The sequence below is a fragment of the Callorhinchus milii genome, unplaced genomic scaffold (genome assembly GCF_018977255.1).
Source record: "Callorhinchus milii isolate IMCB2004 unplaced genomic scaffold, IMCB_Cmil_1.0 Scaffold11, whole genome shotgun sequence".
Taxonomy (NCBI): domain Eukaryota; kingdom Metazoa; phylum Chordata; class Chondrichthyes; order Chimaeriformes; family Callorhinchidae; genus Callorhinchus; species Callorhinchus milii.
The window spans coordinates 2,638,146-2,658,631 of record NW_024704752.1 but is presented as its reverse complement, the minus strand read 5'-3'; the positions used below and the strand labels follow the sequence as shown (position 1 = coordinate 2,658,631).

At 47.3% G+C, this 20,486-nt stretch overlaps 1 protein-coding gene across 1 annotated transcript; it reads left to right on the top strand.

Annotated features, from left to right (window-relative positions):
• The first annotated feature begins 570 nt into the window (after nt 1-570).
• Nucleotides 571-20,094, top strand: chrd (chordin). Its single transcript, XM_042339211.1, has 23 exons — nt 571-658; nt 1,676-1,779; nt 3,905-4,031; nt 4,601-4,750; nt 5,291-5,405; nt 5,931-6,027; nt 6,722-6,863; nt 7,625-7,765; nt 8,863-8,945; nt 9,540-9,687; nt 9,877-9,983; nt 11,111-11,227; nt 11,912-12,068; nt 12,552-12,793; nt 13,343-13,456; nt 13,843-14,049; nt 14,642-14,735; nt 15,419-15,463; nt 16,075-16,178; nt 16,761-16,863; nt 17,810-17,964; nt 18,507-18,600; nt 19,557-20,094. Exons 1-23 carry the CDS (start codon nt 571-573, stop codon nt 19,619-19,621), a joined length of 2,799 nt encoding a protein of 932 aa, XP_042195145.1. The 3' UTR covers nt 19,622-20,094.
• Nucleotides 20,095-20,486: the final 392 nt, after the last annotated feature.

Below are 20,486 nucleotides of genomic sequence, written 5' to 3'. Positions count from 1 at the left end.
TCGATGGGGAGGAAAAGGAGTCGTGCTGAGTGCTGAGTGCTGAGTGTGCTAAAAGCATCTTTCCTTGAGACTGTTTGAATATTCCTGAGACCAGCCATCAGGGGCAAACAGGCAGGACAGGCAGGGCAAGGCAGGGCAGGGGCTCACAAGAGATGATGATGGTCAGACACTTTTTTTCCCCTGCCCTGGAAAACAGGCTATAAAAACCCCCTCACTCAGGAGAGAGAGAGGAGAGAGAGAGGGGATCCCAGTTGTGTTGAACCAGTGAGATTGTGGTCACAGCCCATCACAGGCAAAGCCATAACAGGCAGAGGAGCTGCTGTCAGAGAGAGAGGAGAGAAGGAGAGAGAGAAAAGTGTTCAGGGTTTTACTGGGATCAGTTGCTGTGACTTGGGTGTTGGAAGGGAGATCTCTGTCTCTCTCTCTCTCTCTGTCTGTGTGTGTGTGTGTGTGTGTGTGTCTCTCTCTCTCCTGCAGTTTGTGAGCCACTTGCCCAACCCATCGCTGGACACAATGGAAAAAACAACCCATTTACTCTCTGTTCTTCCTTTCCTCCTGACTTGCCAATTGATGCATTCAGCAGCCAGCGTCCTCCCTAAACTTTCCTTCCTGCCCATCCGACCAGAAGATGACCAAACTCCAGCCAAAGGAATCACAGGTACAATCTCTCTCTCTCTCATTCTCTCTCTTTCTCTATAGGATGTTCACAAAGTCCTGTTACCCTCATACCCCCTTTTTTTCTTAATTCCAAAAATCAACAGTTTGCATTGATATGATGTCAATACAATATGATAATCCTGGCGTTTGGTACAGCGCCTTATCGCGTCTTCGGCACGTCTTCAAAGCGCTTCACAGGATGCGCTGCAGAGTGAATTGACTGTGTGTTTTGGGGGCGAAACGCGGTGCTTCGCCCTTCGCACCGGGCGGCGTCTCGGAGGGTTTAACAACAGGAACGTGTGGCAAAACGATGATGAAGTGCTTAATTCTACCCAGTACAAGTGTGTAACTGTGGTTAGTTAGTGTGTGTGTGCGCGCGTGTGTGTGTGAGTCTGTGTGTGCACGTGTGTGTGTGTGAGTGCGTGTGTGTGCGTGAGTGCGCGTGTGTGCGTGTGAGCCCCATTATTTTCAAGGCAGATAAATGGCGACAATCTTCTGTTACATGGATGGAGTCAGTGAGGAGGAAGTTACTGGTATCAGACATTGTTGCACTCGACTCATCTGCAATAGAGAATAAAAATTCATTGCAAGAAGAAAAATAACACAGGGGTGGGGTGGGGGGTGGTGAGGAAAACCCTATGTATATTGGAGGATTAGGAGTTAGAGAACAAGGAGTGAGTGAGAGAGAGAGAGAGAGAGGGACTTTTTGACTCTTTTTTTNCGTTTAATTGCGAGAAATTAACTGCAAATTCAACTGCATGTATTTTGTGGGCCAAACACGGCAGGCAATTGCGCACAGAGGTGACCCACAAACCGTCGTGGAGTGAGTGACCAAATTATCATTATTATTATTTTTTCCGAGACACTGCCCTGCTTGAAGGACGCTGTATAAATGCAAGTTGTTGTTGTTATTCTGGCATGATGATGAGGATGCTGATGAAGAAGGAAAACAAACATGTGTTTTTTTTGTAACGTTCCTTCTTTCTTTTTCTTGTGCTCCCCATTCGCCGCTCCTAAGGCTGCTCCTTTGGTGGGAAACTGTATGACCTCGGGGATACCTGGCACCCGAATTTGGGGGAGCCTTTCGGCATAATGCACTGTGTCGTGTGCCATTGTGAAGCTGTGAGTATCACCTCCCATTCATTCTTTTATTAACCATCGCTAATACAGTAAACCTCACATATTTCCCATCAGTTGGGACCGTACATTTCATCTGACTTCTGAAAAGTATGAGTTTTGTGTCAATGATCTTAATCTCTGACTGTTCAGCGCCTTGGGACGTCTTCCCGACGTGAAAGGCGCTTTATAAATGTAATCTTGCATTGTGTGATCGACATTTGGCTCATATTTTTGATTGATCGGTGTCACTGGTGAATTCAGTGTCACCGGTGCAGGAGAGCCCAGCTGTAAATGGTGTTACATTTATAATATACAGTCACTACACTTCACAGTAACTTTGTGAAGCGCCTTTTAGCACCCTGTTTCACATCTGGAAGCGTAACCTTCACAGTATCTCGCCTAGTCACCACACATCTCAGTAAAATCCTGAGAATAACTTTTAGACATCAAAGGCAAGGATTATAATTTTTATTATTAATAATAATCTCTGCTATCGTCACACGCTCTCTCAGTTGCCTGTTAATGCTGTGACAAGGAGTTGTGAGGTTGTGAATACGATAGGATGGCACAATCTGAGTCAATGTGTGCCTGTTGGAACTCACCATTTACCAGTCTAAAGCTTTTGTAAAGCTTCCTTTTTCAAGACTTCGTCTGGGAAAATAAGGGTTAAACTGATTTGCTCACCTCGGAGGGTAATGAAATTGAAATAACAAACCCCAATTTTCCACCACGTTGAACACAGGCAATCTCTCCCCCCTACTCCCACCCCTGTCTACAGAAATAACAATTACAGAACCTGTTGTTTTCCAATTAGTGAGAGATTACGACTTGCTTTGCAAAGGAATAAACATTTGAGTTTTTAGGAAGCTCACAGCTATTGAATTGCCAATTGCTTGGTTAATTAGGTGCTGTCTAATCACATCTCTCTCTCTCTCCTCCCTTCCCAGATGAATGTGTATTTGATAAGACATCTAGTTATTTGCTTAGCAAAAGAGGCGTTAGTTTGTAAGGGGTGGGTGGTGGGGGGGGNAGAAGAGACAGCACACTTCAGGACATTGAGAATCTCGGATATAAATTAATCAACAAGACGTGAAAATGTCTTAACGTCGAAATATTAGGATCAAGTGTGAGACATTCTGTAATCCTTAGGTTAAATACCACACGGAATACATTATGAGGCTCACAGACAAACCCATTGATTTGCTTTTGACTGGGGGGTGAAATTTTAAGTGATTGTATGAATCCATGTGATTTTATCGATACAATCCTGTGATTGTATGAATCCAACTGAACAAACAGAAGCCATCGTGATTCTGAACATGTTTTAATTTGCCTAAAAAATACACAGTACACTGTTGTTAGACCATTGGCAGATCGCTTTCCAGGGTGTTAATCCCCCCCCAAAATTTAATTGGGTCATTCAATCGACATCTGTTTATGGGACGCTGCTGTGCGCAATTGGCTGCTGCATTTTGCCCACAAGATACACAGTCAATCCACTTTACAGTATATTCTGTGAAGCGCTTTGGGATGTGTTAACATAAGGCACCATATCAAATGGTACAGAATCCAGAAATTCAGTAAACTCCTGATAACTCGTCACTCCAAGGGGAAAAGGACTCAGTGACGAGTTATCAGGAGCAGTGAGTTAGACTTTTATATAAACAAATAGATATATATACGCAGCCGGGATATTGACAGCGTGATGACTTAAGTGGTAGTGACAAGTTAAGCCAGGGTCAAGTTCTCAGTAGTTTACTGGACTTGTAAATGTTTATTGAAATGCTATTAATGCTGTTTTTTTGCAAAGTTAAGATGTGGGTTGATTGGAATTTCATCCCACAGTCCCTCCGCCTCGCCCCTTCCCTTGCTTCCTTCTACGTCCATCTCAAGACCCTCCTCTTCGACCGTGCCTTCGGTCACTGTCCTACCTCTACCCTCCCCGTCTTCCACTCCTCCTGATCCCAACCCCCAGCTCGGGCCCAAATCCCTTACTGTCCAGGAAGTCCTCCCGACATGAAAGGCACTGGGTAAATGTAATGTGTTGTTGTAGATTAAACTATTTCAATGCATTAAGAATATTCTCACTTTATCTCTCTCTCTCGCTCTCTCAACCTCGTTATCACAGCAACGCAATCGCCGAGGGAAAGTGCACGGCAAAGTGAGCTGTAGGAACATTAAACATGACTGCCCGGAACCTCTCTGTAGTGACCCTGTCTTACGCCCTGGTCATTGTTGTAAAAGCTGCCTGAGAGGTGAGGACAATTCACTGTGTTAAAACCTCTACATTTTTTTCTCCCCCCAAAATTCCCAATTTTAAAAGTCATTTTGACCCGATGCCATTTGACTTGGATAACTTCGCAAACAGAGTCCCGTAGCTCAGTGGTTACTGCGCAAGCGAGAGGCCTCGGGTTCGATTCCCAGACTGGACGAAACCCTAGGCAAGTTTCCTTACTCCTCACGCCTCTGTTTACCTAGCAGGAAGCAGGAACCCGGGGAAAGATCGCTTTCCGGGGATAATAATCCCTCCAAAAGTTTTTTAAAAAATTGGTCACTCAATCCATGACTGTTCGTGGGACACTGCTGTATACAGTCGTCTGCCACGTTTTACCCACAAAATCCACTTAACTGTATCTGAAGCGTTTTGAGACGTCTCAATGACGTGATAAGGCGCTGTATCAAATGCAAGGATTATTATTATTATTATTAGACAAAAGGAAATCTCCACCCGTGTGTGAGACTGGCAGTTTGGTTGAAACGCTGTGGTTTCCGCGCGCGCTGGGCACCTGCTAATCTCACGCTGGTTCTTCGCTCTGTCCGGCAGACACCGAGCCCCACTCGGAGAACAAACCTGAGCACCTGCTGGACGGCTTCGAGTATTTCCCTCTCGAGAAAGAAGACGACCTACAAAAGAGTTACAACGACCGCTCCTACGTCAGTTCCGAAGACACCACAATGGACGACAGCAGAACAGGTCTTTCTTCAACACCTGTTTAGCAGATATTTGGCCGATTCCCGTCCCTGGAAACATGGTGACGTGATCAGTCACCGCGATTTCATCAGAGCAATCCTCGCGCTGAACAGGGTGTTTGCAAAGTCCTGTTACCCCCATGTTTTTTTCCTCCCTACAGTGAGGAACGACTGAAACATGCGTAAGAATGATGCTAATTGTATTTAGAAGGACTTCATTGTATTGAGTACAATTGTTTAACTGTGTTTAGACATCCGGAGGGCCTGTGTATATGTGTGTGTGTATGTGTGAGTGAGAGTGTGTGTGAGAGAGTGTTTTCATGGCAGATAATGATCCATCGCCATGTTTGGTTGCGAGATCTTCCTTTACATGGATGGAGTGAGGAGAAAGTTACAGACATTGTTGCACTCCACTCACCTGCAACAGAATATAAACATTCATTGTAGGAAGAAAACTGGGAGGGTAACAGGACTTTGTGAACACCCTGTAGTTGTGCTTGCTGGAGTCTGATTAACCCTCTGCCTGTTACTGTTCTCCCTGCAGATTTTGTCGCCTTACTGACCGGGACATCCCAGGACTCCTCAGTGTCCAGCGGAGTGGCCAAAGCCAGATTCACTCTGGTCAGATCCAACCTCGTGTTCGCCATCCACTACGAGAGGTATCAGCCAAGAGCCTTCGCCAGGGGGAGTGGGGGAGAGAGGGGTGGGTTTGGTGGGGGAGGGGTTACAAAGGAGAAATGGAAATGCGGGGAGGAAGCTCTACTCTCTACCACTGGCGTCTCCCACCTTGATAATAATAAGAATCCTTGAGACGCCTCAAAGCGCTTCACAGAATATATTTTAAAGTGGAGTGTCTGTGTATTTTGTGGGCAATGAGAGGGGGCCTTCCTCTCCCAACGCAATGGGGCGGGGGGAGGGAGGAGTGGGTGTTCAGAAAATAATTTCTGAATCTAATAAAGTGTCGGTGGGGGTGGGCGGGTGGGGGGTGGCTGTATCAGAAATTTCCCAAGTACAGGATGGATCGAATGGTCTTCTTGTGTTCTGTAGTTTTATAGGAATGCTAATTTAACAAGAAAAGTCTGATCGCTCCTCTCTCTCTCTCCCTCTCCCTCCCTCTCTCTCTCCTTCTCTCCCTCTTTCTCGCCCCCCCCTCTCTCTCCACCCCCCCCCGCCAACTCTCTCAGACTCAGCCGCCCCATCAGAGTGAGTTTCAGGGACAGCACTGGTACGGTTTTGTTTGAACATCCCGTCCACAAGACCACATCACCTCAAAGCAACCTGGTGAGAGACCGCCCTTTCCTCTTGCTTACCGAAGCGATGCTGGGTCTCCAAGGCCTCGAATTCTCCACGATCGTAGCCTCGAGATCACGACCTTGCCGCCTAAATTCATCATTAATTTGGAAGCCGCTTTTCCACACTTGTTTAAAAAGAGTTCGACCTGAGACCAAGTTTAACAATTTTCCATAAATTCAACAACAAAATTGCATTTACACAGCGTCTCTCACGTCGGGAAGAAAGACGTCCCAAGGCTCTGACACTAAGGGCTTGCACCCGAGCTGCGGGTTGGAATCTAGAGGGGTGGGTGGGGTGGGGGGGGTGGGAGGTTGGCCAAAAGGATGATCAAAGAGGACGGTCTTGAGAGGGGCTTTGAAGGAGGCAAGGGAGGGGGTGAGACGGAGGGATAGAATTCCAGGCGATGGGGCAGAAAGGCTTAAGGACGAGGGGCCCACCGAGCGGAGGGAACGGACAGGTTCGTTTGGTGTTAGTAGGTCAAACTCTGCCACTGTTGAGTACTCCGGAACACTGTATACCTTGTTGCTGTAAACTCACAATCCTTTGAGGAATGGGGAGCCAGTGGAGGTGTGCGAGGATATGGGATGATGGGTTCAACAGAGTTTGATCCTCTTAGATTTTAAGACACTTGTCCTAAGGGGTGAGAGTGGGGGATGTAACCTGCTCTGTGAACACTTTGCAGATCTGTGGCATGTGGCGGAACGTACACAAACCTTACATCCAGCTTCTCAAATCGAACCAGCTCCATGTGGCTCTGATGACACAACCCCAGACAGACGCAATCATTCGAGGGAAGATTGTCAAACACAGGGCTCTCTTTGCTGGTGAGATTATAATAATAATAATAATAATAATAATCCTTGCATTTGATATAGCGCTTTTCACGTCGGGAGGACGTCCCAAAGAGCTTCACAGAACACACTGTAAAGTGAATTGACTATATTTGTGGGTGAACGCGGCAGCCAATTGCGCACAGCAATGTCTCACAAACAGTCGTAGATTGAAAATGACCAATTTATTATTGGTTTTGGAGGATTATTATTAGGTTCTGTGTGGAGTAAGGAAACTTGCCCAAGGTTTCCCCCTTTGCCTGGAATTGAACTCAGGTCTCTCGCTTGCAAAGCGAGTGCTCTAACCACTGAGCTACAGGACCCCGTATTGTAGCACCATAGCAATAATAATGATAATAATCCTTGCATTTGATATGGTGCTTGATCACATCTTTGAGACATGTCAAAGCGCTTCATAGAATATATTGTAAAGTGTATTTTGCGGACGGAACGTGGCAGTCAATTGCGCAGAACAGTGTCCCATAAACAAATTAAGTGACCACATTTTTTTTGGAGGGATTGTTACCCCCTAGAAAGCGATCTGCCAATCGACTAACAAGCGTGTTTCTGCGTTCCGCTAGGTAAACAGAGACGTGTGGGATAAGGAAACTTGCCTAAGGTTTTGCCCCGCCTGGGAATCAAACCCAGGACCGGAAAAAAACTTTTTAACAGCTGCATATTTGGGTGAAAAAATCTGAGCAGAACCTCATGTGTTCAACTGTTTCTACCCCGCCTCCCCCCACCCCACCCCGCAGAAACTTTCAGCTCTGTTCTGACCTCGACCGACCCCAGGCAGTCTGGACTGGGGGGGATTGCAATGCTGACCCTCAGCGATGTGGAAAACAACCTGCATTTCATTGTCATGTTCGAGGGGTTGGCGGAGAGGAGAGACAAAGGTAAGCAGCCATTCCCTGAGCCTCTCCCTGAGCAATTCCAATGTAATTACCGGTAACGATTCTTACAATGAAATTATTAACAATTAAATTACTGTTAATTGTTCTAATGGAATTATTAATGAAATTACCGTTAATGACTGCAATTTTGTTTTTGGGGGGGTCAGCCGGGTGTCTGACTCGTACGGAAACCCGTCACCGTCGCTTAAGAGTCTCCAAACCAAACGTGGAAATCCCAGAGGTAGATTGTTGGAGTGGAATGCGCTCTCTCTCCCTGGAGGGACGCAACCTGATTACCGTGAAATTATTAATGATGAAATTACCGATAATTGTTACAATGGAATTGTTAATGAAATTACCGGGACTAATTGTTACAGTGAAAACACAGGGGACAATTTATAGTAGAATGTCGTATGTGTGTATAAACGTACTTAGGCAGTTTTGTTTTACAAATGGCAATTTACAGCAACAGCTTCCGCTGCAACTCGGGACATTCTTGTGCTAAAACATTGGAGGATACAGTGTGATATGGTTGGGAGGCAGTAATAATCCTTGCATTTGATATCGCGCCTTATCATGTCTTCGAGACGCCTCAAAGCTCTTGAACACAGAATGTACTGTAAAGTGAATTGATTGTATATTTCGTGGGCAGTGGAATAATAATGTGAAGCGAAGCTGCTTCTGTTGGAGTGAGTTCCAAAGAGAGTTAGCAGCTGAGCTCTTTGGCGCCAAATGGGCAAGTTGGGGGGTGGGGGGTGTGAAGAACAAGGGTTCTGCCAGAGGTGGAGGAACAGGGGGAAAGAGCTGGAGCAGATTGTCGAGGTAGAGTGGGTGGGGGGCAAAGACATGAAGAGATATGAAGGTCAAGGATTATTGAGGTTCTTTTAATCAAATCATTGGGAATCTGGGAGCCAGCGTTTCTCACGGCTACATAACAATACTTGTTGCCTGTTGTGTTCTGCCAGTTCAGTACAATTCCATTGTTGTGGCTTTGGTCATAGAGATAGACACTGATCCCACGCCTGTGTCTTATCTGCTGTCTGGCCTTGTGGTGTAAGGGATCATCACAGTTTTTCTTCTGATGTCTCCCTCCCTTTCAGGTCAGGTCCAGTTCCCGGTGCGAGTGCAGCTGCTGTACAGAAACCGTCCTCTCAGGGAGGTCAGAGCCAACGTGACGGCCCATGTAAGCACCTAACAACAAATACAAACCACATTTACACGGCGCCTTTCACGTCGGGAGGACGTCCCAAGGCACTGGACAGTCAGGGATTTGCACCAGTACTGGGTGGTGGGATCAGGAGGGGTGAAGGGCAGGGAGGGTGGGGGTAGAAGGGTGCTAAACCGAATGCAAGGGTTTAAGGGTGATTATTAATGATCCTTACATTTGATATTGCGCCTCATCACATTGTTCAGACGGCTCAAAACGCTTGACAGAATATATCATTAAATGAATTGACTGTATATTTTGTGGGCGAAACTCGAGGGTCAATTGTGCACAGCCAATTCCCACAAACAGTCGTAGTTTGAGTGACCACATGCTTTGGGGGGGTGGTGGGTGGGGGGAGGGATTATTACCCCTGGGAAGCAATCCCCCAATCAAACAACCGGGTTCCTACTTACTCCAGGTAAACAGAGGCGTGTAGAGTAAGGAAACTTTTGCCACGCCTGGGAATTGAACCCGAATCTTCTCGCTTGCGAGGCGAGTGCTATAATCACCAAGGATAATGTAATGACCACTGTAATTATCTAACGCTGGTGATATGTGTCGTTTGAGCAGGACCCTGATTTTGCTGAAGTGCTGACCAACCTGAACAGCAGAGAGATGCTCTTCCTGTCTCGGGGCCAGTTACAGATTGCCCTGGAGACGGAGGGCAGGAGCCCACACCGCATTTCAGGCTTCATAACCGGCAGGAAGACCTGTGACAGTGAGTGGAGGAAACAATCATTTGGTTTTAATGCCTTTAACTGAGAAGTGATCATATTATTAATAATAATAATAGTAAGGGGATGGGGAGGGTGAGATGTGGGAGATCGAGCGGGGATGGCTGGGTGGAATTTTGGGGCCTCTGAATCTCAGCTAAAGCTTTGTCACTATTTTCTCTCCATTTCCCCAGCCATCCAGAGTGTCCTGGCAGGAGGAAACGCTCTCGCACAGACCAAAACCGGGGCCGTGGGTTCAGCCAAGTTTACTCTGCACGACAATGGCACCCTGGAATATCAGGTATGCATTATACTGGACGCCTCTTCCACCACCAACAACAACAACGACTTGCATTTATATAGCGCAGGTCACACAGGGCAGCGTCTCGGAGCTCTTGACTGTTACCTCTTCACTGCGAAGGAGTCCTGGATAAAGCAAGAGTTTGTATTTTTTGTTCGCGTGAAATTACATTTCACGTTAAAAAAAATTATAATAATTTGGTTACTCAATCCACGACTGTTAGTGGGACAATTGAATTGCAATTTATGCCCACAAAGTACAGTCAATCACCACCCCTGCCCCTAACCCCGCAAAAAAAATTGGTCCTTCACTTCCTGGCTGTTTGCGTCCTGCTGTTTCCTGGCTGTTTTGAGTTCTGGCCCAGGCTCCACTGGATGGATTGACTTCAAGATCCTCACTCTCATGTTCAAATTCATTCACTCCCTGGCACCTCCCGACCTCTCCAACCTCCTCATTCCCCAATCCACCACCTGAGGCCTCCTCTCGACTGGCACCGGCCTCCTGCTTGTCCCTCGCACCTTCCGCCCCACCGTCGGATGTCGCGCTTTCAGCCACTATGCCCCGAAACACTGGAACACTCTCGCTTAATCCCTCCACCCTGCCCCCTCTCTTTCAAGTCCTGCCTGAAAACTTTCCTCTTCGACCGTGCTTACAGCCACCTCCTCCCGGCTCGGAATCAGGCTCTGACACTGTTAAGCGCTCTGAGACGCTACCCTGTGTGGAGGGCACCATATAAGTGCAAGTTGTTGTTGCTGTTGCGGGACGGTACTGTGCGAAAATCGGTTGTTGCGTTCACCCACAAAATACACAGTCACTCCACTTACCTTGTGAAGCATTTTGACTCGTCCTGCTGACGTGATCGGCACTATATCGAGCAATAATAATAATAATGTTCCTTGAGTTTGATATCACGTCATTGAAACGTCTCAAAGCGCTTCACAGAATATATTGTAAAGTGCAGTGACGGTGCATTTTGTGGGCGAAACTCAGCAGCCAATTGCGCAGAGCAACGTCTCACAAACGGTCGTCGATTGAGTGAGGGATTTTTTTACCACCAGAAAGCCATCCGACAGTCGAGTGCAAGGATGGTTATTTATTGGATGTAATAATAAGGGTTTGTGTGACAGGTCCAGGTTGCTGGCACTGCCAGTGAGATCATGGGAGTCACCATTGAAACCAAACCTCGTCGAAGGAACAGACGCAACATCTTGTATGACTTGACTCCTGACTACAGGAATGGTTTTGTAAGTACCAGCATCTGCAGGGGTTGCAAAGGGCCGAGGCAAGGCGAATAGGGGTTAAAAAAAATGGCTCATTGTATTGGGGAATCAATGACTAGTGGTCAGAGCTTCTGATTGTTAGCAGGAGAATCGGAGGAGATGTCTTCTTTGGCCAACCGGGTGTCTGGCACGTGCGGACACCCATCACCGCATGCTCAATGCGAACGCTTTCTCTCTCTCTCTCTCTCTCTCTCTCCCTGGAAGGACGCATCTTGCTTACCTAATTCTGGAGAGCGTTAGGCGCAGGATGGTGAGAGCCAAGGCTTGGGGGAGCCCAGAGTGTGAGTTGGGAGTAACTGCTGAAGTCTAACCTCGTAGCGTGCCACAGAGAACGCAATCTGACAAACTTTCCTGCTTAGGCTAAAATATTTTTTTCTCTCTCTCTTGTTGAGTTGTTTGGGGGCTGAATTCATGTCTGTGAGTGTCATGTTGAGGCTGGATCGCGAGACTCATTTGATAGGAAACTGGATAAGAACTTGAAAAGAAAGAAAACATTATGGGATACGGGGAACGAACTGGAAAGTGGGATTAATAAATACGGTGGTTTAACAAGACCGAGGAAGAAGCAGCAGTATCTGAAAGCAAAGGGGAGGTCAGAGACCTGTGGAGCGGGCTGTAAATCCTTGCTCTTTCTCTCTGTGACCTTAGGCGATTGGAGCTTGCGATTATTTCAGCGCCAGAGATATTCACATGCTGCTGCAGAACGAGTTGTTTATCAACGTGGCAACAAAGGACTATGAAGATGGGGAGCTGAGAGGGCAGATCAGCTCTTTACTGTACAGTGGCCTTCAGGCTCGATATTACGGTAAACCACTCAGAGCGTTCTCCACAATCCATGCTTTGATGAGATGTTAAACCCCCCCACCACCACCCCACCGTTTGCCTGTTCAGGTGGACGGACGTTAAAGACCCCCCCGGTGCTGTTGAATAAGAGAAGGTTGTTCCGCCCGAGGTCCTGACCGACAATTCCCCTAATAAAGTTATAGTTTGCCCACAAAAATACACCGTCAATTCACTTTACAGTATATCCCGTGAAGCACTTTGAGACGTCTCAAAGACGTGATAAGGCGCTGTATCAAACGCGAGGATTATTAGTAGTAGTAGTATTCACTTCCGGGCTGTTTGTGGGACGTCGCCGTGTGTATTCGTTTAAAAAGACCACACACAGCACTTCGTAGTAAATTCCGTGAAGCGCTTTGAGACATCACCACCCCTCCCTTCCTCAACATGCGAGTTGCTGTATAAAATGCGTGGACTTTATTTATTACAATAACTACTTTGTTCGCAGAGCTGCCGATCCCACTCGCCGGGCAGTTTGTGTTGCCACCGGTGAGGACTGGCTCAGCGGGACATGCCTGGGTGTCCCTGGATGAACATTGCCATCTGCACTACGAGATTGTGGTGGCCGGGCTCAGCAAGGGAGAGGACATCACCATCAACGCGCATCTCCACGGCTTCGCAGAGATCGGCGAGATGGGCGATAATAGCCAGGAACACAAACGTCTCCTGAAAGGCTTCTATGGATCAGAGGTAGAGTAGCATTTGACTAATACTCAGACTGTATGAGAGTACAGAGTAATACTGTCCTGAGGAAATGTTTGGAGACATCCTCTGGACACGAAAGCTGCTTATAATTCAATGCAATGATTATTATTATTGTGTTGGAATGGTATAAATAATTCTGTAGAGGTTATTTCTAAATGATTTGTGTTGATGTTACGATATGATATCATTGTTATCATTATCAATAATATCAAACAGACTCTTTTACAGGTTGCCATCTTGCTCTGGCGGCTTTTGTCAGACAAAGTATCACCTCCCATCGGACCATTTTAACCACCTGCAACTTTCGAAGCTTCTTCAGTTTTGTAAATTTTGCTGGTAACATTTCTCCAATGCTGAGAATCTGTCAACAGTATAATTTTCCTCTATTGTGTTCATAGACGTCTACATTTCCTAGATGTGGGAAGCTCTCTGGGACGCTACCCGACATGAGGTGCACTATATAAATGCACAATATTGATTATGTTTGCAATGGGACTAAGCCGTACACGTTTCCCATTGCTCTGCCATTTTTAGGCTCAAGGAATATTGAAGGATCTCAGCCCAGAACTGCTTAGACATCTGAACAGAGGAACCGCGTTTATTCAAGTTAGCACCAAGGTCAACCCCAAAGGAGAGATCAGAGGGCCGGTAAGTGTCAGCTGTCACAGGCGGTGCGAAACCTTAGGCGAGTTTCCTTACGCCACACGCCTCTGTTTACCAAGCAGTAAGTAGGGGAACCCTGCTGTTAGTCAAATGGCGGACTGCTTTCCGGAGGTAATAATCCCCCCTACCCACCCCCCACCAAAAGAAATTTGATCCTTCGACCCATGACTGTTTGTGGGACATTGTTGTGCGAAATTGGCTGCCACATTTCATCCACAAAATACACAGTCAATCCATTTTACAATACATTCGGCGCTTTGGGATGTCTCAACGACGTGATAAGCCGCTGTATCAAAGCTCAGGATTATTATTAATATTATGATAATATTTTAGGGTTTCAAGTGGGGGATAAAAAGTTGTTCTTCCACCAGGTGCTGATTCGCAACCAGTGCAAGTCGAAGGGATTCGATCTTCCCGAAGATCCTGAGTACGAGGAAACTTTTTTCCAGGAGATGAGATACGATCCCGAGGAGCTGAAGAAGGATCCGAACTCCTGCTTCTTCGAGGGGCAGCAGCGGGCACACGAGTCCCGTTGGTCCCCAGACTACGACCGCAAGTGTTCAGTCTGCTCATGCCAGGTACCCCGGCTTCACAATGAGGAGGGGTTTCAACAGAGTAGATTGGGAGAAACTCTTTCCACTGGATCGGTAACCAGGGCACAGAGATTCAAGATAATTAGATAAGATAAGAAGTGTCCTGGTGGTGGGGATAGAGATTGATCAGTGGTGGGGGCTAGAGGCAATGGACTTAAGCACTGGTAAAAAAAATGTTGTCACTCAAACCACAACTGTTTGTGGGACACCGCTGTGCGCAATTGGCTGCCGCATTTCGCCCACAAAATATACAGTCAATTCACTTTTGCGGTATATGTTGTAAAGCTCTTTGAGACGTCTCAACGACGTGATAAGGCGCTGTGTCAAATGCAAGGATTGTTATTCTGAAGACCTTGCGTCTCTAATCGTTCATCCAGCAGATCGACTTCGATGGAAGAGGTAGTCCCAGCGAAGACCATTCCTATTGGCCGAATGGCCTCCTCCTGCGCCTTGAAGCACGTTGAGGTGCTCTGAGGTGCTGGCCAGCAAGGAAGGCGCTGTATAGATGCGACTTGTTGCTGCTGTTGGTGTGATTTCAGTGACCGTGAATTGATCGTTTCATTTCTCTGGGTTTCAGAAACGGACAGTTATCTGCGACCCTATCATCTGCCTCGCTCTCAACTGCTCCCACACCGTGCAGCCTGCAGACAGGTGCTGCCCAGTCTGCAAAGGTCGGTTTTATTTCTGTTTGCTAAATCAATGCTAAATAGCGTGAGCCACAGGAAAAGAACACAGTCGGGCAAATCCTGCGGGTCTAACCCGACTTACTGATGCTCGGTTTGGTGATATAGTGAGCATCGTTTTGACTGATGACATTAACCCTCAGTGAGTGCTTAAGAATGAGAAAACGTGTGTCAAACAAACTTCGGACAAATCATTTTTTGTTGAGAAAATGACTGAAACGATTGCTCTTTAAAGAACTGCTTGCCTTCTGTGCTGTAAATTTCTACACTTATGTGGAGGGAAAGTCTGTCATCTGTTCTCCATCATCTGGAGTTCTGTAGCGTAGAAGATGGTGCGCTCTCCTTGCAAGCGAGAGGACCTGGGTTCAATTTCCAGACGGGGCAAAACTTCAGGCAAGTTTCCTTGCTACCACGTGCCTCCGTTTACCTGGCAGTAGGTAGGTTGTTAGTCCATTGGCAGTTTGCTTTCCGGGGGTAATAATCCCTCCAAAAAAATTAATTTTGGTCATTCAATCAACAACTGTTTGTGGAACACTGCTGTGCACAATTGGCCCCCGTGTTTCGCTCACAAAATACACAGGCAATCCATTTTACTGTGAAGCGCTTTGAGAGGTCTCAACGACGTGATAAGTTGCTGTAGCAAATGCAAATATTATTATTATTTTTACCAGATAAAACAATGGAGGAACAGAAGCCTGCGGGGGACCCGGTTGAAGGTGAGGTTATTAATAAACTCGACCTTTGTTTTGCCAGAAAAAAAAGAGGAACGAACCCATTACTTCAGAGAGGCATTTGGTGATGTTCTGTTACCTCTAATTCTTTAATGGTGCCGAGGCTTTCCGTACGATTATCTGGTTCAGTAAATGCTGATGTCTGATAGGAACTCGGAGTGTATGAGGGATGTGGGTGTTGGTCAGCCGGGTGTCTGACACATGCGGAAACCCATCACCATGCTTAAGAGTATCCAAACTGAGGTTTCCAGGCATCCCACCCACACATGGAAATCCCAGAGGTAGATTGTTGGAATGGAATGCGCTCTCTGCCTGGAGGAACGCATCCTGCTGCCTAATTCTGGAAAATATTAGGCTCAGGTTGGCAAGTGCCAAGGCTTGGGGAGCCCAGAGTGTGTGTTGGGGTATGGGGGGTGTCGGATGGTGGGGGAGGGAGAGGGGAAGGGGCGTCTGTCTCGGTCACATTCCCTTTTGCCATTTAAGATGTTTCTAAAATCCGATTGCGCTCCGATGGGCTCACGTCACATCATCTCGGAACAAGCACAGAGAGACCTGTGGTCCGCTTCCCTTCTGACCTCGTGTCTGTGAACTTCTAGGCTGCTATTTTGATGGGGACAGGAAGTGGCATCCAGCTGGCACCACGTGGCACCCGTACATCCCCCCCTTCGGGTATGTGAAGTGCGCGGTGTGTACCTGCAAGGTAAGTACAGCCACGGACAATTCCATTAGTCCATCGCCTTCCACCTCAGGAGGACCTCTGTAAACCCTGACTGGGGGTCCAAGCTTCCTGAAAAGCGGGTGTGGGGGAGTGAAGGGGGGGTGGAATTGCAAAGTGAAGGGGGAATTGTGAGGGGATGGGGGTGAGAAAAGGTGGCTGAAAGCATAGACAAAAGGATAGATCTTGAGGCAGGTTTTGACGGTGGTGAGGGAGGGGGCCAGGCAGAGGGATTGCGGGATAGAGTCCCAGCGAGTATGGGGAATTGAATAATTAACCACCAGAAGAAGAACAACAAGAGCAAGTTACATTTACACAGCGCTTTTCACGTCAGGAGGACGTCCCAAGGCGCTGGGCGGTCAGGGACCTGAGCAGGGAGTTGGTATCAGGAGGGGTGGAGGGTAAGGGAAGGAGGGTGACCCCTATATCGAATGCAAAGATTATTATTATTAGATGAAGGTGTCGAGATCCACTAAATGGGTGTACGAAATGTGCTTACATTTTTGTAGTCAAACGACACTTAAAAATAAAATGTGAACGGTAACATTGCTCTTCTCTGTTCACAAGGGAGCAACCGGGGAGGTTCACTGTGAGAAGGTTCAATGCCCTCGTCTCTCCTGCAGCCACCCCATCAGACGTAACGCATCCAACTGCTGTAAAGAATGCCCAGGTGAGTCCGTTCTATGTTCTGGATGTGTTCTGGATATCAGTGGGGTGTCAGCCTGAGTCAGACTATGCGTTCAAAGCTTACAACTGACATGGCTCTACAGCAAATACTGCTGAGAGGGCCCCATAATCCTTGCATTTGATACAGCGCCTTATCACATCTTCGAGACGTCTCAAAGCACTTCACAGGATATACTGTAAAGTGAATTGACTGTATATTTTGTGGACGAAATGTTCTGGAACCCTCACCTACAAACTACATTAAAACTCGCAAAAGTCTTGTCTTGTTTTTATAAATCATCTAATTTATAAAATCGCCTCATTCACCTGAGTCCCATTCAGTTTCCCATCAAAACTGTTTGTGGGACGCTGCTGTGCGCAATTGGCTGCCGAATTTCTCCCATAAAATACACAGTCACTACACTTTACAGTATATTTCGTGAAGCGTTTTGAGACGTCTCGTGATGAGGTTCTGAATCAAATACAAGGATTATTATTATTGAAACCATTTAGATTCCTTCGCACTACTCGTATTAATCACTTCCTAACTCATAAACACTGCTCCTTTCATTACACCCGCACTTAATGGCTGCACTGAATCGCAGGAAAAATACCCATCGACCCATCACTGCATCTGCATTTTGCCGGATGCATTGAATTTACTCACGCGCCTGTAACTCAGATTTTGCGTAAGTCACCTTAAACGTTATGGTCCTGAGCGATACGACTCACGCGAGTTTTACTGCGCCACCGTCACCTTACAGCGGAAAAGTCCCGTTGAGCGCTTTTGATGCTCGAAAATGGTGCTGGACCAAATGCAAGGATGAATAAATCAATTCAATGTCGGCCGACCTGGCAAAGTCATAAGCCACGTGCGATGGAGACGGCAATGGAGCTGGATGTGGTGAGCTTCGCCGAACGGGTGTCTGAAATGTGCTTTCTCGCTGCAGCTACAGGGATTCCCCCATTTGACCACACAGAAATGATGCAGGCTGACGGCCCCAGGCCCTGCAAAATTGGACGCAATACATACACGAACAATATTAAATGGCATCCCGAGGTCCCTCCCTTTGGAGAGATGAAATGCATTACCTGCTGGTGTGATGTAGGTATTCTACTCAACATTGCTGCTCGTCTTGGGCCTCATTAGTCACTTGAAGTCTTTAGTGCTTTGATGTGAGGCGCCTGGCGTTAACAACACAGGCGTGATTCTGACTTGCTGCTTGTTCCCCCCACACCACCCCCCCACCACCCCGTGCCTACCCCCCCCCCCCCCCCCCCCCACCCCACACATCAGAGGCAGAACCTCCACCTGTGAAGTCCCGTAGTGAAGTGGTTAGTGCGCTCGCCTCGCAAACGAGAGGATCCGGGTTCGATTCCCGGGCAGGTCAAAAAACTTTGGTGTTAACATTTCGGGTCGCATGACAATTAACGAAATATGTGGACATGATTTGCAAATTAAGACAATTTTAAGACGCTTCCACAATTCTGCACATTTTTATGACAATGTGAGTGGGTGGGGGTGGGAGGAGGGGGCACGCGGGCTAAGACTAGGCGGAATTTGGATAATTAGAGTTGTTCAGATGTATCGGAGAGTAACCAAACCCCATTGACTGTGTGTGTGTGTTTTTTTTTGTTCTTATTCAGGAAGGGTCAACAAAATGTCAGCGAGAGAAGTGCCCAGTTCTGACCTGCACTAACATCGTCAAACCAGCCAACCAGTGCTGCCCACAGTGCGGAGGTAAGCTTCATACCCACGGAACAGGCATAGACCTGTGCTTATTCATGCCATAGATAGTGGAGTCCCCTAGCGCAGTGGTTAAAGAGCTCGCTTCACAAGCGAGAGGACCCAGGTTCGATTCTCGGGCAGGGCAAAACCTTCGGAGAGTTTCCTTACTCCACACGGCATAAATAGGAACCCGGTTGTTAGTCGCTTAGCAGATTGCTTTCTGGGGGTAATAATCCCTCCTCCCCAAAAATTGGTCACTCAATCCACGACTGTTTGTGGGACGTTACTGTGCGCAATTGGCTGCCACGTTTCACCCACAAAATATACAGTCAATTCACTTTACAGTACATTCTGTGAAGCACTTTGAGACATCTCGAAGATGTGATAAGGCGTTATATCAAATGCAAGGATTATTATTACTATTATTATTATAACCAGAGGTGCATTACGTCAACTGTGTACTGTGCTGTGACGCTCACGTTACTATTTAATCCCAACGGAATAATGTCAGAGGGGAGTTAATAATAATAATAATAATAATTCTTGCATTTGATATAGCGCTTTTCACGTTGGGAGGACGTCCCAAAGCGCTTCACAGAACACACTGTAAAGTGAATTGACTGTATATTTGTGGGCGAACGCGGCAGCCAATTGCGCACAGCAATGTCCCACAAACAGTCGTAGATTGAAAATGACCAATTTTTTTTTATTATTGTTTTTGATTTTGGAGGGATTATTATTAGGCTCTGTGTGGAGTAAGGAAACTTGCCCAAGGTTTCGCCCACTGCCTGGAATTGAACTCAGATCTCTCGCTTGCAAAGTGAGTGCTCTAACCACTGAGCTACAGGACTCCACAGGAGTTCCTGGTGGAAGGCGACTTAAGCTGCTATGGATCAAATCAATGAGCTTCTTGCGGTGATCTAAGGCTGCTCTCTCACTGTGCGATATCTTTTGTGCCTGTGATGAAGGTGGTGAGCGATTGAAGGAAGAGAAGGTGAGCAGGAGCTGGGGCACCAAGCCTTACTATGTCTGAATGTGCTGCTGGAGGCACGTCGTGGAGTCGGAGTCTCCTTCAGCTCGCCACGCCGGGGATCAGAGAACAGGAGATGCCTTTGGAAGAAAGATAGCCAAATCATTGCCTTGCACACAGAACCATCTGGCAGCGAACCCACTCAGGTTAAGGGCGACAGAATGCTTTGGGGCAAGGCAATGATTTGTGTTCCTGAGAACCAGACTCCATGAAGTCCAAACCTTGGCAGACAGACCGACCGACCGACCCGCCGACCGACCGACCGACCGCTCTACATAACCAAACCGATCCTCTGTCAAAATGAAGGGTGGCTTTGAAGAGCTTTTCACAGGCAAAAACATTTGGACCACTGGAATGGGCTGGGTCTCCACGAATAATTCTCCCGTCCGTATTCAAGTGCGACCGAGGGTTTGGCAAATGGATTTCCTCCGCGACTTCAGACAGTTTTCAGAGACCTCGAACCTCCCTGACCCATTGTTAATTGCTTTAAGGAGTGCGAGCTCCATCGTTAAGCGGTGGGACATGCAAAGCCCCATTGAGTGAGAGTAGGAGAGAGCGTTCTGAGCTGGGAATCTGGAGCACCTCTGACTGACTCCCGACACCAAGCCTTTCGTCTTCAACCTTTGCCGATAAGAGTTACTGCAGCAGATTCCGAATCCAGAAACTCCTTTCTTTTTTTGTGTGTTAAAAATAGCGCCAACGTGACGTGATGTGGTCTTTGCTACACTTGACCTCTCTTTGCTCTCGCCCGCCAACTCTTCAAACTCGCTGCTCGTCTTTGTCGAGGAGGGGGAAGGGGAGGGGAAGAGGATGACTGATGGGTTGGCTTGTTACCGTGCCAGGTGGGTGGGGGCAGGGGAGGGGGAAT

Coding starts and splice junctions, on each gene's coding strand:
- chrd (XM_042339211.1), top strand. CDS start 571: ATGCATTCAGCAGCCAGCGTCCTCCCTAAACTTTCCTTCCTGCCCATC. Junction 6,028..6,721: donor CATCACCTCAAAGCAACCTG/GTGAGAGACCGC, acceptor AACACTTTGCAG/ATCTGTGGCATGTGGCGGAA. Junction 6,864..7,624: donor ACACAGGGCTCTCTTTGCTG/GTGAGATTATAA, acceptor CCCACCCCGCAG/AAACTTTCAGCTCTGTTCTG.